This window comes from Camellia sinensis, chromosome 3 (genome assembly GCF_055761805.1).
Source record: "Camellia sinensis isolate YWXY chromosome 3, ASM5576180v1, whole genome shotgun sequence".
In the NCBI taxonomy this organism is placed as follows: domain Eukaryota; kingdom Viridiplantae; phylum Streptophyta; class Magnoliopsida; order Ericales; family Theaceae; genus Camellia; species Camellia sinensis.
Window position 1 is genome coordinate 215,454,956 of NC_138963.1, and position 26,786 is coordinate 215,481,741.

At 37.8% G+C, this 26,786-nt stretch overlaps 2 protein-coding genes across 9 annotated transcripts; both read right to left on the reverse strand.

Moving 5' to 3' along the window:
* Window positions 1–3,153: 3,153 nt before the first annotated feature.
* On the reverse strand, window positions 3,154–25,608 carry LOC114297843 (uncharacterized). Of its 8 annotated transcripts, XR_014365244.1 has the most exons (11): window positions 25,295–25,580; window positions 25,014–25,081; window positions 24,812–24,908; window positions 24,588–24,716; window positions 8,136–8,244; window positions 7,892–8,036; window positions 7,133–7,214; window positions 6,304–6,346; window positions 5,770–5,943; window positions 3,844–4,149; window positions 3,154–3,558 (listed from the first exon to the last, which is right to left on the reverse strand). XR_014365244.1 is itself a non-coding variant. In XM_028242324.2 (10 exons), exons 1-9 carry the CDS (start codon window positions 25,526–25,528, stop codon window positions 4,086–4,088), a joined length of 1,059 nt encoding a protein of 352 aa, XP_028098125.2. In that variant the 5' UTR covers window positions 25,529–25,608; the 3' UTR covers window positions 3,154–3,558; window positions 4,038–4,085. The 8 variants fall into 8 exon arrangements, 4 of the variants coding, with proteins under 4 accessions (XP_028098125.2, XP_028098124.2, XP_082778385.1 ...); XR_003641652.2 differs by lacking the exon at window positions 7,133–7,214 and having other exon boundaries at window positions 3,844–4,145; window positions 25,295–25,608; XR_003641651.2 differs by lacking the exon at window positions 7,133–7,214 and having other exon boundaries at window positions 25,295–25,608.
* Window positions 17,277–21,784, reverse strand: LOC145823098 (uncharacterized). The gene is made up of 2 exons (XM_082922260.1): window positions 19,254–21,784; window positions 17,277–19,175 (listed from the first exon to the last, which is right to left on the reverse strand). Exons 1-2 carry the CDS (start codon window positions 19,438–19,440, stop codon window positions 18,544–18,546), a joined length of 819 nt encoding a protein of 272 aa, XP_082778386.1. The 5' UTR covers window positions 19,441–21,784; the 3' UTR covers window positions 17,277–18,543.
* Window positions 25,609–26,786: the final 1,178 nt, after the last annotated feature.

Genomic DNA, 26,786 nt, shown 5'->3' on the forward strand with positions numbered 1-26,786 from the left:
ATAACTATATTACTAAAGTGATACATGTTAGAAAATTAAAGTATCCAATGGTAATATAGCATTATAGATTGACAATGTATGAATACTATAACATATATAAATTTATATTTATATTTATATTTTTTTTTATCTATATAATAAAGCAGGATGATTTTTGAATTTGTCTTACACACATTTGTCCTACTGGGACATTTGAACGACTCAGATCTATTCAATTTATAAAATAACGGCTGAGATATATTTTTCAAAAAATATCTTACATGTACATTTTCTATTTTCCCGCTTCTCTCTCTTACTTTTTCCTTTTCTCACCCATCCTTCCGTGATCTCACCTTCCTCCCTCTTTTCATTTTATTTTTTTATTTTCTTCCATTTGTATTTTTCTTTCTATTCGTTTATTTTTCTATTTTCTCATTTTTGTTCAATATATTTTACACATATTTCCATACAATGTATGTATGCCTGTAATGACCTAATACACTAGGTCATTACGGGCATACATACAATTTCCATATAATTATTTAAGTAAAAGCATTATTGTATGTATACCCGTGAAAATTGTAAGTATGTCAGGTACATTTATGTATCTAGCCCTAACATTATTTATACTGTGCCTTCAGGCACAAGCATATGCTAGTATTTATATATGTACATTGACATATGTAAGATATCACAAAAATAATATGTGAAATCTTTTATAATAATATAATACATGTAACAATGAAAAGTTAATTATTCATAATTAAATAGTTGGTCATAATGTAGATATTTAGTATTACATTTTTGTGTATATGCACCATTTTTTAATTAGATTATTAAATTTACATAAAAATTGAAAGAAATTTGTGAATAATTTGTGTAAAATTAGAGATTAGTGAAGAAAAATTTTAAAAACAGAAGTTTATACTGTTTGGTAACGTTTACGTTTTCAATTTATATTTACAAAAATTTTATAACCTGGTTTTTGTTTATTTTTAGAAAAACATAAACTACAAACGCGTTTGGTAATTGACAAAATGTTTAAAAAAAATTAAAAATATAAAAAAGAGTGAGAAATGGCAAGTGGCGGCGGAAAACGGTGGTGGAAAGTGGTGGCGGGAGGGTGGTGGTGGGTGGGTGGGTGATGATGGCGGGTGGTGGTGGCAGGTGGGTGGCGGATGACGGGTGGTGGTGGGTGATGGCGGGTGGGGGTGGTGGTGGTGGTGGTGGGTGGGTGGGTGACGGTGGCGGATGGTGGGTGATAGCAAGTGGGTGGTGGTGGTGGTGGTGGTGGCGGATGGTGGTGGCAGGTAGGTGGCAGATGGAGGGTGGTGGTGGGTGGGTGGTGGTGGTGGTGGTGGCGGATGGTGGTGGCAGGTAGGTGGCAGATGGAGGGTGGTGGTGGGTGGGTGACGGTGGCCGGTGGTAGCGAGTGGGTGGTGGATGGCGAGTGGTGGGTGGTGGGTGGGTAACGGTGACGGGTGGTGGGTGGTAGCGAGTGGGTAGTGGTGGTAGGCGGGTGGGTGGTGGGTAGTGGATGGTGGTGGTGGGTGGCGGGTGGTGGATGGTGGTGGCAGGTAGGTGGCGGGTGGTGGTGGCAGGTAGGTGGTGGTGGGTGGTGGTGGGTGATGGATGGTAGTGGCGGTTGGTGGGTGGTGGCGGGTGGGCGGTAGTGGTGGTGGCAGCGGCGAGGGGTGGGTGGTGGTGGTGGCGGCAGCTGCGAGGGATGGGTGGTAGTGGCGAGTGGGTGGTGGCAGTAATTGGGTGGTGAGTGGTGGTGGCAGGTGGTGGTGGTGGTGGGGGTGGGTGGTGGTAACGGAAGATGGTAGTGGAAAATGGTAGAGGGTGATAGCTAGTGTTGAGTGGTAAAAAAAAAAAATTCAAAACTCAAAATGGAAACACATTTTTTGAGTTTATATTTTTTAGCCAAATTTATAAACCGAGACCACTGATATATAAATCAAAAATTTACCAAATAAATTTTTATTTGAGTTTTTTAAATTTTTATAAATATAAACAAAAAATTAAAAACATAAATACTACCAAACGACATACACTAGCTTGGTTTGTTTTTTCAAACTCTTGTTTTGAATCTTCTGATTTTCATATTTTTTGCCATTGACACCTCTCTCTTTTTTTTAAATAACCTTTTTATTTTCTTTTTAAATTTATTTAATTTAATACTTTTTTATTTTTTAATTTTACTTTTAGATTTAGGCTTAGATTCACTAAATCTAAAGACACTTAAAAAATAATTTATTGTGTATTCTTTTTAGAAAAAAATTATTGCTATTAAATAATAATAATAATAATAAATCAATACATGTTTGAATTTATAAATATGTTTACCAATATTTTACCTTTTAATTTTATTTAGATTATTAGATATTAGATTTTCATGTAAAAGTATAATTTAAATATAAAATATAAAGAAATTTCAGTATCTTTAATCACAAAAACTAAGAAAATATGAAAAACTAAAAACTAAAAACAGATTTAAAAAATAAAACCAATGAAAGTAATTATTGTTTAGAATTTTAAATAAAATCAAAGAGTAATCAGTGTATTTAGTTTCAATTTCCTGAATTTAATTTTCTAGAAATGAGTTTTTTGATTTTCGTGTTTTTTTATTTTTATTTAATATTTTTAAAATTTTAAGTAATTTTTTTTATATATATTTTTTTAGATACACCTTTACTTAAATGTATCTAAATAGTAAAATATTTGTGAAAAAATATTTTAAAAAATTAATAAATACCAAAAAAAAAGGAAAATATATACTAAATTTTTGTATTTGTGTATTTAATGAATTTTTTAAAGATTTTTTTTTTTCACAAATATTGTACTTTTTAAGTGTATTTATGTTAAGTGTGTCTAAAAATTAAAAAAAAAATACTAAAAATAATAATTAAAAAATCATTGAAAATAAAAAAAAAATATACAAAAAATAAATAAAGTAAGATTTTCTAAAAAATATTTTCTGAAAACCAAAACCAAACAAACTATTGTTTTGTATTCTTCCATCATCATCAATGTAAAGGATAAAGAGACAATTTTTTTTATATATATAAAAAGGACGGCGGTTTGTTTACATTTATACAACTCTTAGAAATAAATATATCATTTTTGAATATTTAACTCCAAAAATAAAGAGATAATTGATTTATATAAAACTATTCATGACTTAAAAAAATATAATAGATATAAGAGGGTAAAATTAAAATTTTAAAAAAAATAAAAAACATGGCAAGCTTTACTCACAACATTTTTTGCACTCTGACGTTCTTGTGTTCCAAAACAGTCGGTTATTGAATCATGTAAAAATTACTTATCACAGTTAAAAAGTCCTATTAATTTATCAGCTAAACTTGTTGACTCCATGCTTCTTTATAGATTCCCTTCATAGAGTCAGCACTTATAATAAGCTCTTATCCTTGGTGTCACAGGATCACACACTTCTTAATCCGAGTTTGAGATGGAATAAGACCCAGACACTAGTAGAGTACTCTCAACCGAGCTTTTTTTGCCTATTCACCAAAATAACAAGGCCTAATTCAACCCTATGTACACAAGCAGAACCTGAAAACAGATGAAAGTAAAAATAGAAACATATAAGAGTAAAAAAGGAGAGAGAATACAATATAACAAAGATGGAGGAGCAAGAGAATATAATATAAAAAAGGAGTCCTTTGAAATAAATAAAGCGAACAAGAGATGTGCTAATGACCACAATGGGTGATCGTCAGTCATAATGTATGTGTAAAAAGTGTAGAAAATGTATAAAAAGTGTATAGAAATGTGTAAAATGTTTAAGAATACATAGAAAGTGCATCGGAATTTTAACTATTTTTGCATTATTCACACCTTAAACACCCATATGGCCATGCATTATCCAAAAACAAAGGGCAATGTGGAAGACGAGAAAAGAGACAGGGATTTGCGTGCTGCAGTTGCCATCAACAACCAAAAGGATCAAATGCCAGCAAAAATTGTAGGGAGATGGACTTTGAAATCTTGAATGACAGGCAAAAAGAAGTCATAAAAGCAGTGAGAATTACAACATAATCTGCGTCAGTTCTCCTTATCAACCTGCTTCCCAAATTTCCTTAGTGCAAGTGAATATATCTCTTTTCTTCGCATGGAATGTCCTCCAGCAACCAACTTGACTGCCTAAATGCATGTAATCATAAAAGTAATTGGTTAAAAAATAATATTAATGTAGAAGACAATGTACTTATGAAAGGCTAGCCCACAGCAAAATAACTGTTCATTGGGTCAAATTTCCCATACAACTAACAGATCAATCTTCCTTCAGACAGGAATCTTATTTTCAAAAATCAAACAAATTGTAGCCAATGCTTTTCTCTAACATCCAAAAAGAGAAGTTTCACTTCAAGCCAGCAATGCAATTATCACATTGACAATGCACTCGATGAAATCAATCACTTCATATATTCTCACAAACCAGTGAAGAATAAGACAGGATTTAGCTTGAACATTTAATATAGACCATTGGCCAAAGCATACAATCTCACCTCTGCCATACCAAATAAATATAGCAAATAGGCTTTACATCATCAAAAAATTGGTACTAAACACCTTATTTTTGGAATTGGCTAACTTACTAAGCATATCCAAGAGAATTCCTATGTTGTTCGTTAAATGGTTAGCAACATGATTTAAGTTTGAGAAAACAAATAAATTATTTTAAAGTTAGAACATAGGATCTAAAGCTTTGGCAGAATAAGAATCTGTGGCGTATAAATTTAGCAAAATTAAATGTAGGAATGAGACTGATAAAACTCGGCGGCTAAGACTTAAAAATGACCATTTCCAATATCTTTTATCTATTATTGTCCACAAGAAAAGAAAGAATGCAGAGGACATTCCCTATGTTACATGGACTCTTCCACTTCTTCTGAAGTATCCATGTCTACCGGATATGACAAAGATAAAGGTGTACTTGTAGGACATGTGTCTGACAGCCATGCCCAAATCCTCAAACTTTTTACAATATTTGAAGAATAAGAATTTCACATTAGCTAGTAAAGAAACATTTGTAGCTCTAACATAGATAAGAGATGAAAATTCTGTATTTTCTCTAAATTCTATTTAATTTCAAGTACATTTTTACATAATTTACCACATCTTATTCAAGAATATTATACAATATGCAATATATGTGTCCATGACGAGTCCTCGTTCTCATTTCCAACTTTTGGATACATATCCCTATATCCTTAGATTTAGATTTACAAAGGTCTAATGCTTAGACACACACACATACACCCCTAGTACTTGTAGCCGAGTCCATGTCACATAGGACATTCCCATAGAATAAGACTAGGAACGAAATAAATAAGTGCTTCTGGAGTGATGTGTGGCGTGGAAGTAGTGAAAAATTAAGGGGAAGTTTTATATGGCAAGCATGATACCACATTCCACATTCCTTTCTCCTTAGATTTAATCAACCACTCGAATTATGCCACAAGTTTAAACTTTACCTAGTCTAATCTGTTCCTACTCATAGAACAGATTAGATTAACATTTTGGTTTCACGAACAATACCCCTTTGCAAACTCATAGAAGCACTTATACACTAGTAGTTATTATAAGCTCCTAATGACCAATAAAAGTCCAAAATGAGCATCACTACATCAATTTCCTTCATATTCTTGTGAAATGACACACATAGTGGGAAGGATGCCAGCAAGTGACCCTGCAAATGCAACCATTAGTTTTAACTCTTAACAGATTTAAATATACACTGCAAACAGAAAAATCCAATACCGAAGAAAGACATTGCCCTCCAGAGATCAACTCTCTCAGGTCATTCTCAAGCTGAGACTCGGATGGAGCTTCCACCACACAATTTGCCTTTCCTTCAATCAAGAATGTGATTTCTCCTTTTGGTTGGCGAGTCAAGAATGCTCCTTTGGCTTCTTCCAAAGTTCCACGCCAAAACTATAAAGGCATGATCTATATTAGTAAATCAAATTTATAAGAGAACAACACCTGCATACATGCTGAAATGACCAGCAGTGAAAATATGTTTATCCACTTACAAACCATGATTGTCACAACATACTAACGTGTCTAAGTCATTAAAAGACTATCATTGTAGTATTATAGTCAAGTAAAAGATGGGACTAAATATTCTGAAGGGGTGTCAATTGGGAGAAACCACTGACTTCATAAATGCATCCCAGATTTGCAGGGTATACAACCAGCAACATAGTGAATTTCTAGAAAAACCATGTGCAACCAACAACGATTATCAAAGAGAAGAGAAGCTATGGCAAATAACTTAAAATACAAACCCACCTCTTCATGTATTTTTGTCATCTCTCGAGCTATGACACATTGTCTGCAACACATCAAAACGATGGTCATAACCAATCCTCAGGCAGTGTGCATCTTTTGGTCGAATGGAGAAGAAATGATAGGAATATATAGAAAACATAGGAGCCAAAATCTTGCACTGCCAATAAAAGTAAATTTATAAACCAAAATTTATTTAGTTAGTCCCTTCCTCCCACCTCCCACCCCCAGTGGGGTGCCCCTAGGGAATCTATGACTACATATTTATACGGTTCTCGAGTGAGTTATGACTGCGACTGCATTATAGTGAAAACTTATTAGGATTGACTTTTATTCCTTCTTATTTTGATGTAATAAGTGATTTAACTTTAACATAAGGCAACACAAAGATGTCAAGAAGGTCAAGAAGAAAGTGGCTTGAAGTGATGAGGAACTAAGCAAGGGCCTATAAAACAATGGAGAATCTAGCTCTTGATAGAGCTTATAGACATAAATGGTGAATGGATTTGTGTGCACAACCCCAACAACATATACAAACTTCATTTAATTTGGTTGAATATCTAATTCTTTCATGCAAACATTTGTCCCAATACCAAGAGTTTCCAACGTCATTTTTCCTACTGTACCTGGAATACTAGAGAACATTCATTAATCCAGGTATTTAAAAGATGAAAATACATCAGAGTAAATGAAGGACCAAAGCAAAGGGTCGACTAATAAGCTCACCAATCCCTATCAAGTGATATCTCTGAATAGATATAGTAAATGAATTTTTACTGTGTTAATAGATATAGTTTGCTTGAAATAGTTCTCAAAATTAAATTCACAATACTTTAGCTTTGCTTGATCCAAGAAAATGATGATTACTTCTCAGCAATCCTTCATGTGTTGCACAGAGTTGTGATCTCTTAGAACTACAAGAACAAAACAAAATGCCTAAAGAACACATAGAACATAACACTATAATGCCAATGTTTAAAGAAAAAAGAAGCTTGCCCTCTGAAACAGACTGGACTGGACCTAGACATGTCCATCTCTTACTAGATTAAGAACAAGAAAGGGCAAGACCATGGCATATGCTTAACAAGCTGACATGATAAGTTCACACACATCCTCATTTTTTATGTAACTAATTTAGTAGTAATCCAAGACATAAATACCCAATGAAAACATTTTAAAATGAAACTTAAATCATATCAGAGATACTGTAACATAAATTTTTTATATTAAAAAGAATTTTCTAGTCCCTCTACTATTTTTCAAAGTGTATTCAAGTCAACAAAAAGATTTTAAAGAAGATGTATTTGGCTGATAAATATTCTCAGTATACATTTTATCAAAAGAACTGCTATTTGCTTGTTCTATGATACACTATATGTATCAAAGATATGATGAATATGTATTCGGCTATACTCTTTAAAACTTATATACACAGAAGAAAAAAAATGGTCTACGATTATCTCAAAAAATCATACGAAAGGAAACACAGATTAAGATTCTTTTTGTTTTTGTTGATGTGGCACTTACCCAAAGACTTGAAAACTCCTATTATGATCCTAAGATATGATAAAGATCTTCCTCAAATATTTACCTACAGTCACCAAAAATAGAAGAAGCCTCTTCAATAAATTGATGAAGCTTACGAGGAGGAACATAGAATATCTGTGTTGCTACTTCCTTTGCAGATACAATCAACCTCTCCTTCCTTGATCCGGCATGTTTGGGCAGAAATCCAACTACAGACAACCAACAATACATATGATATTAGCTACTAGCCTACCACTATCACCAAATTGTTGCCAACACTAAGGGTGTCGAATTCATGAGCAACTTACCAAATGTAAACTTGTCAGTAGCCAAACCTGAGGCAGAAAGTGCAGCAACAAAAGCAGAAGGACCAGGGATAGGAATAACAGGAATATTCTCATCCACACATAACTTAACCTGCATCAAGTTTCCAAAATACATTGTTTATGTCCATATCAATTAATTAACCCATGAAGCATCCAATTAAACTGTCATCTTCGACTAAAATCTGAGTTCTTTTCAAACCTTTAGAGGACACATTACAAATTAAAGTTAGCAATATTTTTGAATTTACAATTTTAAGGTCATATTATTGCAAAAAGATCATTTAAAAAACCATTAGAATGAAAATTGTGATTGTTTCTGGGATCCCACGTCTTAAGAGATTTGGTTTATTCAAAAGAAGAATTACATGCTTTCAATCTATGTGAACTAGAGAAAATACCAAATTGATTGTCAGTTATCACAATATGAAATTTAGTAAACCAAAATAAAAGAAGAAAATAAATTAAAGTGTACAAGTGTGAAATTACAAACAGTCGTCTTCCCCTGCTATATTTGTGCGCTATATTAGCAGACTAGGGTGACCAAATCAGTCGAACAATCAAACATCACCAAAAAAAATAAAAAAAATTACATCAACAAAGTGTATAGGATTAATGTGTGCGGAATGTAGTTGTTGGCTACATATTTTGTACAAGCCAATTATAATTCGACGCGTGGCGAAATAAAGGTAATATAGGAAGACTATTTAGGTCCTCGATCCTGATCGTACACGTGGCAGCTAGTATTGGTTATTAAGAGATCTGAGTAGCAGCGGATCAACAAAGAGATACAAAGTGACGTGGCCTCAACGGTTACTCGCATTTCAGATTCAAATTTAGGAGGGAAGCTTAATTGCAAGTAATGGCGTAATGGAGCTAATATTGGGGCAAAATGATCGATGATCATGGAGGAGCAGTTCGACGGTTGGAAATGCAATTCAATGGTCATCCTGGAGCAATATAAATAGTAGAGAAGGCCCCAGAAAAAGCCACCCAGACTCAGATCCAAAAAACCAGTCCTTTATATTTATTTTCCTTTCCAGCTTTACATTTACAGTTTTTTTTTACATTTACAGTTCTTTATATTACTGTACTTTAAAATTCCTGCACTGCACTTCGTTTCATAGGAGTAGTTCCAAGTAGAGTTGCTGTAAACCTCTACGAGGCTGAGTTTGGATCATTGTAAGTCTTTTCATCTTAATGAAATACTTCGACTGTTTTTCAATTCATTGTTATCTGTTTAATTCTCCAAAATCAAGCCACCAGTAAAAGTCCTATTCATTGAGGCTGAAAGAACTAAAACACAATCGTCTGATGATTGGTTGGCAATTAATTTTCTGTAAGGACTAATTGATCCTTGCTGGCACGCTCACAATTACAACAATAACCTTCGGAAGCCAAAAAGTCAACATATATTTTTGGCACGCCCAGTGGGACTACATTTAAAATGGCTAAACGTAGAAGATAAGTAGAAAATGAACGCTTGGAGGAAGGCGTGGAAGGAGAGGTAGAGATACCTAATCCAGAGGATAATGTGATAACACATCCTGTGGAAACTCCCATTTTATCAGAATATATGGTCGAACAGACCAGTACTTCAGAACAAATACCACATGTTCGTAATATTGGACGAGACCAAGGAATTGGACCATCCACTGTCCCATCTACTCAGCCAATGAATCCATAAGGAGGCTTAATAGATGCAATGGGACAGCAATTAATGAACACAATGGAAAGGTAGGCAACATCCTTTTTTGGATCGAATAAATAACCTTATCCTATGCAAGTTAATGGACATTCTAATGGTCAAACTAGTAATCAGAACCATGAAACACCATCACCTCAGTCTTGGTACGAACTTGTTCCAAGGCCTGTAGTAGGTCAAAATGTCTCAGTACTTAACAGTGAAGCCATGCAATTTGATGGAACTGGTCCAGTACAAGAAAATGGCATAAGAATGGTTCCAAATCCCATGTTTGAAGCCATACCTGGCACAAGGGGGTTCACTAATCCCTTATTCGAATTTATACCCGGGGGGTTGGAAGGTTTTCCTACAAATGGAAGAGACATAACACCAGTTCCAGCACCTTTCGCAGGTCCTTTTGTAGGACAAATTCAAAGGGGTTACCCACACCCCCAACAGCAACCTGTACCACAGTGACAACCAGTCCCAAACATGCCACCTTATGGACCAAGAGGACCACAAGCACAAGTTTGTCCATCAAATCCTGTATTTGTTCCTTCAGCGGTGGTTCAGCAGGCATAAAATATGGTCCCTAGGGACCAAATTGCTGACATCGTTAAGGAGATGTGTGGACCAATGGCTCGGGGGGTCCAGACTCCTATATACAGAAAACCATACCCAGAATGGGTAGATAGAGTACATGAATACCCAAGAAGCTTCAGGATACCAGATTTCGCCCTTTTTTATGGGAATGGAAACCAGTCAACAGTAGAGCACATCGCTAGGTTCGCTGCTCAATGCGGTGAATTCACTAATAATGATTATATGAAGCTAAGACTATTCTCAAACTCTCTAACTGGGGAGCATTTGTATGGTACATTAACCTTACACCTGGCTCAATCTAAACTTGGCAACAAATGGAAGAGGCATTTCATGCCCAATTCTTCCAATCGGAGCCAGAGGTTTTCATGGCAGACCTGGCAAGGTTGAGTTAAAGGCCTGAAGAGAAGGCTACTCAGTTTATTGCCAGATTTAAAAGGGCTCGAAATAAATGTAGAGTTATTTTGCCAGAGCCAGAATTCGTAAGATTGGTTCAAAATGGTTTAGAATTTAGGCTTTGAAAGAAGTTTGACTCAACAGAGTTCATGGACTTAATGGAACTGACTTACAAAGTATCTAGATATGAAGCATTACTAGAAGAGGAGCAAGATCGAAATAATACATCATACAAGACATACTACAAAGATCCTAACTATGAGATTGATGCAGCAGAGATTGTGGGGAAAGAACCTGTGATCTGTGAAGCATTGATTCATAAGGATACAACAATTGACCAGCAGTTTAAAAAGAAAGACCTTCACAGGAAATACTCTTTCGATTTAACTAAAGCAGATGACATCTTTGATCATTTGCCCGCGGCCAATTTCCTTAAGTTACCAAAAGGGGTTAAAATTCCATATCTTGATGAACTTAAAGGGAAAGTATATTGTAAATGGCATAATTCTTGGTCTCACTCGACTAAAAACTGTGTTGTTTTTCGAGACAGGATCCAAGAACAAATTCGGAAAGGGAGTTTGAAATTCCCAGCCAAAGCTGAAAAGGCCATGGGGATCGACAGTAATCCATTTCCAGAAATTGGAGAGGTGGCAGCCAATGTCATTATGCCAGATTTTCAGAACCTATCTTTGAAAGAATTGGAAGAAGTCAATGTGCAGATGCATGTGACCAACCAGACAACAATCAAGAAAGACACTGGAAATCTGCCGGCTATTGGACAAGGTTTCTCGCACCAGAGGGAAGACTCTGAGGAAGAAGCACTGGATGACGATTCCTTAGAAGCAGCTGTAATGCAGAGGATGTGTCCTAGGTGCAGACTAAACTACAAATGGTTGAAAGGACTCCCGATTGATGGGAAGCAATACTACAAGGATGTGAAGGATATGCAGAGATGTCCTAAACCAACCAATGCTTACAATAAAAGGCCATATCCATCTGGCGTCAAGCAGCAGCCATTGAGGGATGAACCAACAATTGACATGATGCATTTCAAAGGCAAGAAGCCTTTACATAAATCCAGGCCAGCTAATTATTACAGAATGGGAAGCAGTCATTCTGGGAGGAGGTTAGAGAAAAGTTCAGCTTATGGGATTAAAGCTAAAGATTGGTCCCCTAGACCAGCCTCACGCAAGGTAGAAAGTGGACACCTTCATCGAAGGCCGGAGCAAGGCCCAAAGCATGAAGTCAGGATCAAGTAGTGGCCATCGCAGCTAGCTTCGACGAAGGTTTCGAAGGAAGAAGGAAGTAGTTCAACGGCAGAGTCAGTATGTTCGCGGGTACCTAGGGTCCCAGATTGGTTCGTAATGCAAAACAAACCTAGGGAGGTGTCTACCCAGAGAGAGGTTGTTGGAAACCAAGGTAGGATGGTCAAACCTCCTACGGTGGCTCCAAACAATTGGGTCTTGCTTAAGCATCCAAAAACAAAGAAACCAGATATGGTCCCCGTGGTTTCTAGATCACAAAGGAGAAAAATTCAGCGTAGGTACACTCAGTACCAGCGAGACCTGAAAGAGAAAGGAAAGAAGGATCCAAAGTCAGACCATACTCCAAAACCAACTCTACAAGGCAAAATGGGTTACAGCAGAGAACAGTTGGCCAAAGTTCACTCTGAACTAAAAGCCAGAGAGAAATCCAGTTTAGCGGGATTGGAGAGGGCATTGATGGAAAGTGACAGCGAGGCAGAGGCGAAAATTGGCTTAGGCCAAAAGAAAGAAATGGTTGAGAAAGAAATGTTCGAAGCCTTCATGGCTGAACAAACATTTCTGGTCGAAAAACCAGTCGTGACAGACCATTTAAAGGATGAGGTACCAGAGAACAGCATAGAGGATGCTTCTGGAGTGACTAAACAAGGTGGCCAAAAGGAGAAGCAGACACAGCCAGTTATCCAATTTGGCTCAGTGTCAGTAAACACGATACACATAGTACCGCATGAATTCCAAGCTGGAGATAAGAATCAAGAGGGACAAGAAATTGACCCAATTCCAATCTCTAGTGAAGACTCACAAGTGAGTATGGTACAAGATAATTTTGGAATGGTCACCCCAATGGAAACTGAATATGAGAGTGAGGAAGTGATAAGTATTAACCTCTCGTATCCTTTTGAGTATCCCTCGAATTCTATGACACAACATGTTAAGCCTTTGTATATTAAGGCCTTCTTCGATGGGATACAGTTGAACCAAGTCTTAGTGGACAATGGGACAGCGGTGAATTTACTACCGAAATCTTCTTTGAAGAAACTAGGGAAGAGGAATCCCAGGTTAATCCCAACCAGTACAACCATTACTGGTTTTACTGGGGACAAACAGATGGCCCAGGAAATTCTACCCATCAACCTGAGTGTGGGAACCAGGGACTGCATGACGGCGTTCTTCGTCATCGACAGTAATGCTAAGTACAATGCTTTACTTGGTAGAGATTGGATCCACACTAACAAATGTGTGCCTTCCTCTTTGTATCAGAAAATAATGATGGCTCTAGGTAATGGGGAGACAGAGGAAATTGATGCAGATCCTTAACCTTTCATAGCCTACGCAGACTTCGTAGAAGCCAAGTTGTATATTGAGGGAGTGACACCACTCAGTATACTGATGAAATCTGATGGCTCAGCCGAAGTAACGGCTGATGAGGAAGTGACACACCTGAAGCAATTAGTCTAGGAGAGTGCTGATGAAGAGGTGGTCGTTAAAGATGACAATGATGCCTAGTTGTAGGCAGCAAGATGAAGCACCAGAAGCCAAGTCTTTGGCTTTAATTAAGTTTTCAATATTGGATGTAAAGTCAATAGTCCAGAAAGTGCAGGAGCAAGAGAAAAAAGCCATGATAATTGGCTACAAGCAGGAGCAGCAACAAGCCAGAGTTTTGGCCCTTGATAAATACTGTGCATTGGACATAGAAACAAAAGTCCAAGAAATACAGGAAGAAGAAGCCTTGTGGACAGACTTCGTCTATGAGGAGGACGGTAAAGAGGTTGAATCAAAGAGCCTGGGAACAAAACACGACAAGGAGATTGCTTCGAAGCCTGAAGGAATCAAAGAAGGAGCTCCAGTAAGTGCTCAGATACAAGACCCCTTAGAAGAAATAAATTTAGGAGAAGATTCTGTACAACAACCCATTTATATAAGTGCTTGGTTGAATACTCTTGACAGGAACCAATTGTTGGCTATTCTGAGGAGATATAAAGATTGTTTCGCATGGTCTTATAATGAACTACCAGGATTGGATAGGTCATTAGTGGAACATAGGCTCCCCATGAAGCCTAACTTCAAGCCATACAAATAAAAACCAAGAAGAATGGGTCCAGAAGTGATTCAAAAAGTTAAGGAAGAAATTCTTAGACTACTCAAGGCAGGCTTTATTAGGACAGCTAGGTATGCTGAATGGCTATCTAATATTGTGCCTGTAGTTAAGAAGAATGGCAAAATGAGGGTATGCATTGATTTTATAAACCTAAATCTAGCAACTCCAAAAGATGAATATCCTATGCCTATGGTAGATTTGCTGGTGGACAGTTCAGCAGGGCATCAAATTTTATCAACGATGGATGGACACTCTGGTTATAACCAAATATGCATTGCAGAGGAGGATGTTCACAAGACAGCATTCAGATGTCCTGGGAATATTGGGACCTTCGAATGGGTTAAAATGCCATTTGGCCTAAAGAATGCTGGGGCCACATATCAGAGGGCTATGAACACTATCTTTCATGACCTTATTGGAGGGTATTTAGAGTGTTATATTGATGACATTGTAGTTAAATCTCAATCCATGAAGGAACATCTGTCTCACTTAGAAGCAGCCTTTGAAAGAATGAGAAAATTCAAATTGAAGCTTAATCCTCTTAAGTGTACTTTTGGCGTATCATCTGGAAACTTCTTGGGCTATGTAGTACACAAGAAAGGAATACAAATTGACCAAAATAAAGCCAAAGCCATCATTAAAGCCAGACCTCCATCAAGTAAGAAAGAATTACAAAAATTCCTTGGACAGGTTAATTTTCTTCGAAGATTCATTTCTAACACTGTAGGGAAAACTAAAGTATTTTCTTCCTTATTAAAGCTGAAAGATGAAGAGAAATTTGTGTGGACAGCAGAGCATCAAACTGCTTTCGAAGGTATCAAAGCTTATTTAGCCAACCCTCCAGTGCTGATGCCACCAAAGGGTGACAAGCCCTTGAAGTTGTACATAGCTGCAGCAGAAGATTCGTTGGGAGCTTTCTTAGCCCAAGACAATGAAGAAGGCAAGAAACAAGCTGTTTATTACCTTAGTAGGTTTTTAAATTCTTGTGAATGTAAATATTCAGCTGTAGAAAAGCTTTGCCTTGCACTGTATTTTGCTACAATGAAATTAAGATATTATCTTTTGCCTACAATTGTCTTGGTAATTGCAACCACAGATTTGGTTAAATATATGTTATCTAGACCTATGTTGAGGGAAAGAATTAGCAAGCGGGTATTAGCCTTGTCAGAATTTCATTTAGAATATGTTCTCCAAAAGGCAGTGAAATGACAAGTTTTAGCCAATTTTTTAGCAGACCATCCATCTCAAACAGAGAGCCAAGAGATAATGGAACTTGGTATGGCTAGTGTTGAGCTATGACAAATGTGGTTCGATGGATCGAAAGCCAATGGCTTAACTGGAATTGGTATAGTGATTAAGTCACCACAAGAAATAGAAACCACACATGGTTTCAGAGTGGATGAAACTACTTGTTTTAATAATCAAGCTGAATATGAAGCCTTGATAGTAGGATTAGAAATTCTTATTGGATTACAAGTACATGCAGTTGACATATTTGGAGATTCTCAATTGGTGGTTAACCAAGTGAAAGGGATTTTCAAATGTCAAAGTATAAGCATGTTGCCATACTATGTTGTTGCATTACATCTGCTTTCTCAATTTCAAATACCAAATGTAATTTATGTCCCAAGATTCTTGAATAATAGAGCTAATGATGTGGCTCAGAAAGTTTCGAATTTCAAGAGGAGGGATAATACTCGAAGGGACATAAACCAAACAACATACCAGAAATCTATACCACCCTTAAATAAAAGGAATGTGGTCTTGGAAGTCAATCATAATGACTTACAAGAACAAGATTGGAGGCATCCAATAATGCAGTACTTGGCTGGTCCATCCTCGAAAGCCAGCAAGAAAATTAAATTGCAATCCATGCAATACATCATATACGGCAATGCTCTCTACAAAAAGGGGAAAGATGGTTTATTGTTGGAATGTTTGGGCCCAAAAGAAGCACTAACAGCTATGGTTGAGGTTCACGAAGGCATCTGTGGTGCTCATCAGCCTGGTGTGAAGATGAGGTGGTTGCTTCGAAGGCATTCCTACTATTGGCCAACTATCCTTAAAGATTGCATAGAGTATGCAAAAGGTTGCCAGGCATGTCAAAAGCATGACACAATAAGGCATGTGCCCATAACTGACCTGCATGCAGTGGTGAAGCCTTGGCCATTTAGAGGATGGGCCATGGATATGATTGGAAAAATACACCCACCCTCTTCGAAGCATCATTGTTTCATTTTAGTAGCCACTGATTATTTCACTAAGTGGGTCGAAGCTAAGCCATACAAGGCTGTAGACCAGACTGAGATTATTGGATTCATCAAGGATTTAATCCATAGATTTGGCATTCCACAAACTATAACTGTTGATAATGGGACTGTGTTCAATGGGAAAATGGTGAAGTCCTTTGTAGCAGAGTTTGGAATTAGTCTTCTTAACTCTACCCCCTATTATGCACAAGCCAATGATCAAGTTGAGTCATCTAATAAGTCCTTGAAGAAAGGAATACAAAAGGTTGTGGAAGACAATCCTAGGGATTGGCATAACTTATTGTTGGATGCATTGTGGGCTTATAGAACTTCCCCAAGGTCAAGCACAGGAGTTACTCCTTATGCCTTGGTGTATGGGCATGATGCAGTGTTACCTGTGGAAATTAAAGTTAAATCTTTGAGGGTAAGATGCCAAGACCAGCTAAATCCTGAGCAATACCATCAGAGTATGTGTTTGGAATTAGAAGGCATAGATGAAGCCAGAATTCTGGCATTAAACAATATTCTCTTGCAAAAGAAGAAAGCAGCCAAAAATTACAATAAGAAAGTCAAATACATTAGCTTTGATGAAGGTGATTTGGTATGGAAGACAATACTCCCAATAGGAATTAAAAGCCATAAGTTTAGTAAATGGTCACCTAACTGGGAAGGACCATATCAAATTCATAGAGTCCTTTTGGGGCATACCATTTGAGAAATTTGAATGGATACATACATCCCAAAAAGATCAATGACAGATATTTGAAGCCTTATTTTTCAACTATTTGAGAAACACAAGGAGTAGAATAAATGTCAAGCACAAGAACACAAGAGTACTCAAATAATAAATCAGAATTTGTTTTTCTTCATAAAGAGTTAAATACGTTCTGCCACAAATTGGCCCAAAAATCATTACAATGCCTTAATTGTTCTTTTACAACAGACTTCCTATTCTTAAATGAGGGAACCAACTGAATGGCTGTGGTCATTTCTTGCTTTCGATCGGCCAATCCTTGGTTGGTGATCTGCAGTTTGGTGTCAGTTCGAATTAAGGCTTGATTCACTGCAGACAGCTCCTCCTCAAGTTGAGCTTTCTTCTCCAATAGTTGAGTTCGAAAATGGGAGGCAGAGGATTGTTGTTCTTTTAGCACTGAGACTTCAGAATGTACTGTGGAAACAAAGCTCTGATCTCTCGCTAATTTGTCCTCTGCAGCCTTGGCAGTATGACATATGTTGATATAGAAGTCAATAGTAGCTGCTGCCTGAGATAGATGACTTGAGACAGTTATGCTGGATTGCTCAACAACTTTGCAGCACTGCAGGAAGCCATTTCTTATTATAGGCCTTTGTAAAGCCTCGAAAGGAATCCTTGAAAAAGATATCAGTAATTCCAAACAGCTGTCTAAATCCATCAGAGGTGCAAAAGACTTCCTGCTGGAGGATGAGGAGCTCTCAAGAATTTCTAACAAGGAGTCAGCTAGAACCAACGGCTCAGCCTCATTATTAGTTATTGGAGAGGTAGAGGGTATGTCGAAGAGACTAGCTAGTCTTGCTTCGAAGACATCTACTTCATCCATGGACATGAGAGGTGCAGAAAGAGTAATGGTAGAAGACACAGAGGGCTGCATAGGGATATGAGAAATGGATGGAACATCTTCGGCAGTCTCTATGGTCCTAACCACCAATATGTCAAGGGAAGAAGGGCTGGAAGTAGATAAAGGTAATAAACCATGGGTTGGAGAGCCACCAGCACCCTCTTTTGGGGAATCAGCTATCATCTGAGATAGAGTAACAGTTGGAATTTCCTTAGGGGGAGGGGAAAGAGCAAGGCTCGGAAAAGAATCGAATAGAGGTAGATCCAAAGATAAGAAAGGGAGATATGGATTCAATCCAAAGGGAAAAGATGCAGGAATGTTTGGCCTCAAAGGGGGCACATGGAATGTAGGCCTAGGAAGTGGGAGTATTATCTTAATGGTCTTCACATTTTGCATTTGATCAACCTCAATTGAAACTGAGGGAGTTCTCATTGGGAGAATAAGCTCAAGAGTTGTTGCTACAAAAGAAGAGAAGGACAAAGTGATGTCAAGGCTCAATACCCAAAAGATTAACAAGGAAAAACAGTAGAGGCTTTAAAGAAGTTACTTGTTTCAGAAGTGACAGTAGCAGTAGGAGAGCTTCGAAGAGAGTAGTGCCCAGCAATGTGTTGTCTTCTTGCAGCATCCCTTTGAAGTGCATCAGCAGCAGCAGAAGCTTCATCTCTTAAGAATTGCTGCTGCCGTCTCTCCTCAGCTCTCTCAAAGACGATTATGGCCTTGGAGTGCTCTTGTTCCACTGCCTTAGCAGCTGCCTCATGTATAGGGTCTTCAACAAAATCAGAAGGAGAGACAGTCATCTTCCTTCTCTTTTTTCTTTGTACAGGCATTGAATGTTCTTCCTCAATTTCTTTCTCTCCAATTTGGGATTCAGATTCTTCAGAAGTGAGTTCTTCCACTCTGACAATTGTCTCATGTGTGGGATCTTGAACCAAGTCAGAAGAAGGAACGGTCACTCTTTTCCTTCTTTTCAGGAGAGACTCTTGCTCTTGAGTAAACTCTTCTTCTTCTTCTTCTTGCACCTCAAAAACTTCCTTTTCAGGCTCAAGTAAAAGTGTCCTTTTCTTTTGTTGCCGTTTGCTTTTGAGGAGATTTAGAGCTTGAATCTTCTGAGGAGAGTCTCCCTGTGAGGCACCTACACCACCTTCACAAAAAGAAGAACTAAAGATAAAACTGAAAGCATTATAAAGAAGGTAAAAAGAGAAGAGATGAGGGTATATACCTTTCTTCGAGATGGCCCGAGTAACTCTAGGAGGAGTTGAAGCAGTAGGAGCAGATTGTGTGGAGACAGGCACAGGAACTGGAGTGGTCAGAACAGTGGAAGAAGTAGCAACTCCAGCTCCTTTGGGCTTGGGCACATCCAACACCGTCAGTAGGTCTTGAGGGGAAATAGCCAGGTGCACTTCCATATTGGTCACCCACCAATTTTGGTATCTCTTCAAAAAGTTACCTTGGGGAAGGAATGAGATATACTCAAAATCGATCAAGTCCTGTATAAATTTGGAAGTTGCCTCTTCCAGTCTGGACCTTCGAACTTTCACATCTCTTGTGGTAAGGCTTAGATTGGTGTTACTGCAAAGAGGTATTGGGACCCCCTAAGTGAAGCCAAATTGTCTAGCAAATTGTACAGGACAATAGGGCTCAGCAATGCATTTGTAAGCTCTGGGGTTCATAGTTCCAATGAATAATTCTCTGGAGATTAAAATGGAGGCCCATATATATTTGTGAGCAGGTGAAGCATAGAGCCTATCACTTAGGAAATTCTTCAACCAAAGTGGGCCAATAGTAGTGGGTTCGAAGGAACGAAAGCAGTAGGAAAGAGGAAAAGTTGAAAGTTGGTGGAAGAAAGAGAAGTAAAAAGAAAAAGTAGAAGGATAAAGAGAAGTATTGGCTAGCCTCATGCCATGAGTAGGAGGGTCTAGTTCAAAAAATTTAAGGCATTTGGATTGTAACTCAGGGAAATAAGCAAAAAGCCAAAGCTAAAGGATCCAAATCAGCCCCCCTTGATTGACATCTAAGGGTTTCTCACAGAAAAGAGAGCAGGCTCTATATACGTGACCTAGAACGTATGGAGCTAAAGCCACCCTCTTCTGTAAAATAAGGGCTTTGGTAAGAGGGGCAAATTCAGGCATAATTCTTTGAGAGGAGGTACAGAAAAGGAACTTGCAAAGCCAATATAATAAGAAAGAGAAGAATTCCCTATCGGTCACAAGACCTTCCCTTCTATTCTCAGCCTTGACAAAATTACTATAGGATGAGTTAAGAAAGGGGAGGGAAAAAGGGACTGCTAGGTCAGGATAATCTGGTCCAATGGGAGTTCCAATAGGAGATAATCTTAAAAGATGGCGAATGTCAAGAACAGTAGGGGCCATCATCCCACATCTGAATTGGAAGAAATTAAAAACAAAATTCCAAAAACACAGAGCAGCAGGCAACAGGAACTAAAAAGGGGTCCTCTGAAATGGTTAACCTGGATAATCGGAGGGCGTCGAGGAGGCAGAGTTTTTGAAGGTCCAGGGTCCTACTAGGGACAACTCGATCATACCATTCTTGCCACTCCGGTCTCACCGTGGGCCAGCATCTGTGGGGGCGGTTCGTCTTCCAGTTCCTCCAGTCAATGCCACCTTCGTAAAGGAGACAATGGTTTTCCAGACGAGGGTATAAAGCTGGACGCTCAATAGGAATCTCCTTGAATATGAGGCCAAGCACATAGTCTTGTTGCACATAACGACGAGGAATGAAGATGCGTCCGTCAATGGCACTTTTCTCCCCAGCTTTGTACTTTTCACATTCTGCATCAATGAGACTTTTTAGGGCTACAGATGGGCTCACACGCTCTTCAACTGGCATTTTCAATGAGGAGGAAGCCCTTGATAGAACGCTTTCTCAAAGGACGAAGCTGGGAAAGGGAGTAGAAAGAAGTGGAAGACAAATAGAGGTAAAGGGTTTGTATGTTGAGCGAGCAAGTGATTTCAGAATGCGGAATAAAAGGGTTTCAAAAGCCTTTGTATCTGAAAGGCACATCGCGTAAATTCGTTAAGTACTAAAAGTACGAATACGAAGAATTTCCTTCAATATTGATACTCTTGGAGGGAAAAACACATCCCAGATGTTGATACCAGCTTCGAAGTAGAATGTTTGGCTTCGAAGCCAGATTTTGGCGCCAAAAGTCAAATAACAACAGCTTCGAAACTAAGAAGCCAGCTTCGAAGCACATTCCATGCTTAAGGATGTAAGAATACTCAAGTATTCATTTACTTCGAAGGGGATTAAAGACCTGCTTTAGGCTTCTTAATGAAAACAATGACCTTCAAAGTGAAACTTGAAACCCTGTGAGGATGGGAATTGGTGTTCAAAGCATAACACACCAGATTTTGGCGCCAAAAGTCCAATAGAAACCGGCTTCGAAGCACATTCCGTACTCAATGGATGCAAGAATGCTCAAGTATTCGTTTACTTCAAATGGATTAAAGACCCGTTTTAGGTTTCTCAATGAAAGTGATGTTCTTCGAAGTAAAACTAGGAATCCCTTAAGAATGGAAATTGGCATTCGAAACATTGAAACCAATAGTTGGTTTATATATAGTCAAAAAAGTTGTCTTTTTGAACAAAAACAGTGCAGCCCTCAAAAGGAGCTTCCATATTTTTGAAAGTATGGACTGTTGTTCAAGACAAAAAGATTAATTTAAAACTGATTGATCATACTAAATCATTGACCATATGTTGGTTGTGATTGAAACAAATTTTGAAGAGTAAGATTGTTAGATTCGAAGCATGGATCCCAAATGGAAAAACAACAAAAAACTATCTACTATATTCCATAAATTGGAAAAGTTCATGGTCGTTTTGTTAATATTCATTTAAAACGATTGAATCCAGGTTCGAAGGAAAAGATTGTTCAGTTCGAAGCTTTGAAATTGCTTTTAAAGACAAATGGAGACAAGATCAAACCATATCAAACAAAGAGAAGTCTTAGTAGTATTAAAGCAAAAGCAGTTACATCGAATGGCCCTATTTGGGTACAAACTCAAACTCATAAAAATAGGGAATGGAATAAATAACAAGATCATGAAATTTAGTCCAACTATAATCAATGAATTTCTGTTCTTTCTTTATTCTGTCCTCTATTTCTTCTAACATTGGCTGCATGAGTTGATGTGCTCTCACTTCATAAAAGAGCTCTTTAGCCTTTATTTCGAAAGCTGTTTCTCTCAATCCTTGTTCCAATTCGTCCATATCCAAGTCATCCCAGTATGCAGAATCTTTATTCTTGAAATCATCAAATTCTTTAATAAAGTTTTCTGCTTCGTATTGGGCATGAATTTGAAGGGATGAAAGTTGGTCTAAAGATTGTGTGGTGGTCATAGATGTCCGATGCCAGTGGAGAAGCAATGGAAGTTGGTCCAAAAACATGTGAAGCTCTACTTGGGCGAGGGGGTTGAGGACGTGACCCCGAGTCAGAATATCACAAGCCCATCGAAGGTTCTTCAGAGGGACTTCGTCCTCAAGAACATTGAAGGGCAAGTGGGAGAAAGCCGCGAGCAAAAGTTGAGCTTGCTTCCGCTCAGCCGGAATAGGGGAAGGTGGAGGTTTGTAAAGTGGAAAGGCCTTATCCGAGGAAAGGGCAAGCCTCAGTTTCTCTGTCCAGCAAGGACTTGGCAGAAGAGAAGGTGTGGATGCTTCAATCTCAGGAGGTGAAGCAAGGGCAGAAGGAACAAAGGCATTGATATAATCGAGCCAGTCAGAAGAACAAATCTTCGCCTTCTGGTCTAAGAATGATGGATTGTACCCTTGTGCCTCTTCTAGGCATCGGGCGACATGCACTGTCTTTGTAGGCATGGAAGAAGTATACCATGCCACAAGCAGATTCTCCTCCAAACTGCGTCGGTGATCAATGGGCACGTAAGGATAGACCACCGAGCTTCACGCATAGGAAGGGAATTCTAAAGGGTCAGTAAACTCAACAAAGTGATGGTTGATTCGCTCCATTAAATCACAGGCCTCGGGTTTTGACCAGTTTGTCCAGTCAGAAGCCCCATAAGAGGAAGAAGTTGCAGCCTTATCCCATGCAGAGGGCTGTGAAGGAAAACTTCCCATGTCCATATTTGCAACTTTCTAAATCAAAGTATTGAAAGCAGTTTGTTCGTAGTCTGAGGATGAGTCAGAAAAGGACCTTCCCATGTCCATATTTGTAAGTTTTTGAATCGAAGGATTAAGGGCAATATGTTCGAAGTTCAAGGGTTGGTAATCTGCAAAGGCATCCATGACCTGAATATAGAAAGGTAGGTAAAGGTGGCCAATTAATGCATGAAGGTTCTTTCGAGGAGGAACAACATCATCATATGACTCTTTATGTGCTCGATCAATGAAGGAGGTAATTGATTCGGCCATAAAAAGTGTACCAGTCTGTTCAAATACTAAGGTGGTAGAGGTGTTCAAAAGATTGAAGGGGAGTTTAATGCAGATGATAAATGGCAATTGCATTTCTGGAAACCATGCACGTTCTAAGACGTGAGAAAGGACTTTGATCCACTAATATCACCAAGCATTGGGTATATTAGTGCGGGGAGTAATGTTGGCTACATAATTTGTACAAACCAATTACAATTCGACACGTGGCGAAATAAAGGTAATATAGGAAGACTATTCAGGTCCTCGATCCTGATCGTACACGTGGCAGTTAGTATTGGTTATTAAGAGATCTGAGTAGCAGCGGATCAACAAAGAGATACAAAGTGACGTGGCCTCAACGGTTACTTGCATTTCAGATTCAAATTTAGGAGGAAAGCTTAATTGCAAGTAATGGCGTAATGGAGCTAATATTGGGGCAAAATGATCGATGATCATGAAGGAACAGTTCGACGGTTGGAAATGTAATTCGATGGTCATCCTGGAGCAATATAAATAGTAGAGAAGGCCCCAGAAAAAGCGCCCCAGACTCAGATCCAAAAAACCAATCCTTTATACTTATTTTCCTTTCCAGCTTTACATTTACAGTTTTTTTTTACATTTACAGTTCTTTACATTACTGTACTTTAAAATTCCTGCACTGCACTTCGTTTCATAGGAGTAGTTCCAAGTAGAGTTGCTGTAAACCTCTACGAGACTGAGTTTGGATCATTGTAAGTCTTTTCATCTTAATGAAATACTTCGACTATTTTTCAATTCATTGTTATCTGTTTAATTCTCCAAAATCAAGCCACCAGTAAAAGTTCTCTTCATTGAGGCTGAAAGAACTAAAACACAATCGTCTGATAATTGGTTGGCAATTAATTTTCTGTAAGGACTAATTGATCCTTGCTGGCACACTTGCAATTACAACAATAACCTTCAGAAGCCAAAAAGCCAACAATAGTGTGGTAAAGTCCATGATAGCATTTGGAGGTGTATATGTGTATATTACAGATGCATATATATGCTCTAATACTGTGATGTAAACCTTACAAGCTAACAATAATGCAGTCGAGTAGAGATTGACATGACAGCCAGCATTTTTCCAAAGGAGAACATTCAGTTCTTCTTATCACAAACAAACAGAAAATTATAACATGCTCACCAATTCCATACCAGGATCACTTATGCCTGGTGTTCCTGCATCACTGATTTGGGCCACAATTTCACCCTGTTGCAATCTCTTCAGAACTGCTTGTTCTCTTTGAGACTCATTGAATTTATGATAACTTAGCTGAAAATCTAAAGCTTACCATTAGAAAGAATACATAAAAAAAGCAAGAAATCATTGTTGCAATGAATGCACAGAAGCTGCAATAAGAAACTCACAAGAGGAGTTTTGATGTTGTAATGCTGAAGTAACTTCCCCGAATGCCTCGTATCTTCAGAAAGTATCACATCAGCTGATCTTAACACACGCAGAGCTCTGCATCAACGAAATCACGAAACGATTACACAAAAATTACTCTTCTTTAGTTCAAATAAATAAATAAATAGATAAATGAAATTGATTTCTATATCAAGTAGTTACCTTAAAGTGATATCTTCAAGGTTCCCAATTGGAGTTCCTACAAGATACAATCCAGGTATCAAAGGGCTCTGCAAGATTCAACATGCTATATGAGTGTAACATTTGTGTTAAGGCATTGAAGTCATTAAATCCCCTGGAATATAGAATCAGATTCTTCCAATTGTTCAACTTTGTTTGGTTATCAAGAAACCAAAGTAATGTGCAACAACTTGTTCTAAATCATTTTTTCTTTCAAACTTTCCGAGTAAATGGATGATGGAAAGAAAATTTTGAGAACTTACTTGTTTTGAGGAATGTTGCGGGCATAGGTCGGCGGGTTCGGTGGAGTTGGAACAAAAGGAGAGAGCGGTGTTGTTGCATCTAGGGTTAGGAGTGTGAAGAGTGATTGTCGTTGTAGTGGTGGTGGTGATGAACACTTTGCTTGGTCGCATAGACCGCCATGGAAGAACCTTGAAAATAGATACAGATAGTGATGATGATACCGCCATTGATGAATGAAAGCGGCGCATCAACATCGCAGCTCCCCACTCCCCACTGGAAACTTCCCGCAATTAGTTCCCTTTTATTCGTTGTATAAAAAAGTTTTGGGTAAATTACAAATTCACCGCCGAAGTTTGTTTAAAATACGAATTATCTCTGTAATTTGAAAAATTTTAAATACTTCTTTGTTAAAATATTTTATTTAACAGAATTAATTGAAAAAGAAAAATTTCTAACTGTTCACCTATAATAATAAAATTATCTGAATTATTAATTGAAATAAAATTTTAACATTATTAAAAACTGTTAATTAACTTGATGATTTATTAATAAAATGACCTATTTGTTATGAAATTAGAAACCTTATGAGGCATAATGTAATTTCTAGAACCATAAAGGTTAATTTATAATTTAAGTAAAGTTCAAGGGATGTGTTTGTAATTTACCCAAAAAAAAATTTATTTATTTTTGTTGAGAAACTTACCAATAAGTCCCATATACAAAGTTCAAAATCCATATATTCCAAAATAAAACACTTGCACCAATTAGTCATATATATTTTTAATTGTTACCAAAAAAATTCTATTTTTTTTAAAAAAAAAATTTACAAACGCTGTAACATCTTACTACCGTCGGACTTCCGTCAGACAGTCATCAGAAACTCGCCAAAATATTCAACATCACCGGGAGGTCGCCGGAGTATCGCTGGAAGTCGTCGAAGATCGCCAGAAGTTCATAGAAGTGTTATAAATGTCAATAAAAGTCGTCGGAATGTCTAAAACATTCGCTGGACGTTAAGAACATTATTGAAGACTGTCTAGAATATTGCTGAAAAAAAAAAGAATAAACAGAGAAATTAGAGTGAAAAAACATAGCAAAATGTGTTAAATATTGATAAACTAAAAGGAAAAAAAATGTAACGACAAAAAATAGCAACAATATAGCTCCGATTCAGACCTCTAATTTAGAGGCTCTAAACGAAGCTCTAAACATGTGGCACCCAACCACGGACGGTGAAGGATAGTTGCACATACAGTGCGTGTGTGTTCACGCACTGTGTTAAGAAAAAAAAAATTGAAATCCCGCGCAAATGGGGCTTACATCAGTAAAACAGATGTATTGCAACTCTATTCCAAATCTATCTCTCCTCCGCCGTCCGTCGCCTCCACCGTACGGCGTCTTGTCCCTTATCCACCGTCTAGCATTTAGTGTCTCCTTCTTCGTCTCTGTCTTGTTCTCCCTCTGAGGCTTCCTTCTCTCGCGTTGAAAGCATTTGCAGATCTGTCCACTACC

Coding starts and splice junctions, on each gene's coding strand:
- LOC145823098 (XM_082922260.1), bottom strand. CDS start 19,440: ATGGAAGTGCACCTGGCTATTTCCCCTCAAGACCTACTGACGGTGTTG. Junction 19,176..19,253: donor TCGGGCCATCTCGAAGAAAG/GTATATACCCTC, acceptor CTTTTTGTGAAG/GTGGTGTAGGTGCCTCACAG.
- LOC114297843 (XM_028242323.2), bottom strand. CDS start 25,528: ATGTTGATGCGCCGCTTTCATTCATCAATGGCGGTATCATCATCACTA. Junction 24,717..24,811: donor ACAACATCAAAACTCCTCTT/GTGAGTTTCTTA, acceptor TTAGATTTTCAG/CTAAGTTATCATAAATTCAA. Junction 6,347..7,891: donor TCTATTTTTGGTGACTGTAG/GTAAATATTTGA, acceptor GATGTGTTGCAG/ACAATGTGTCATAGCTCGAG.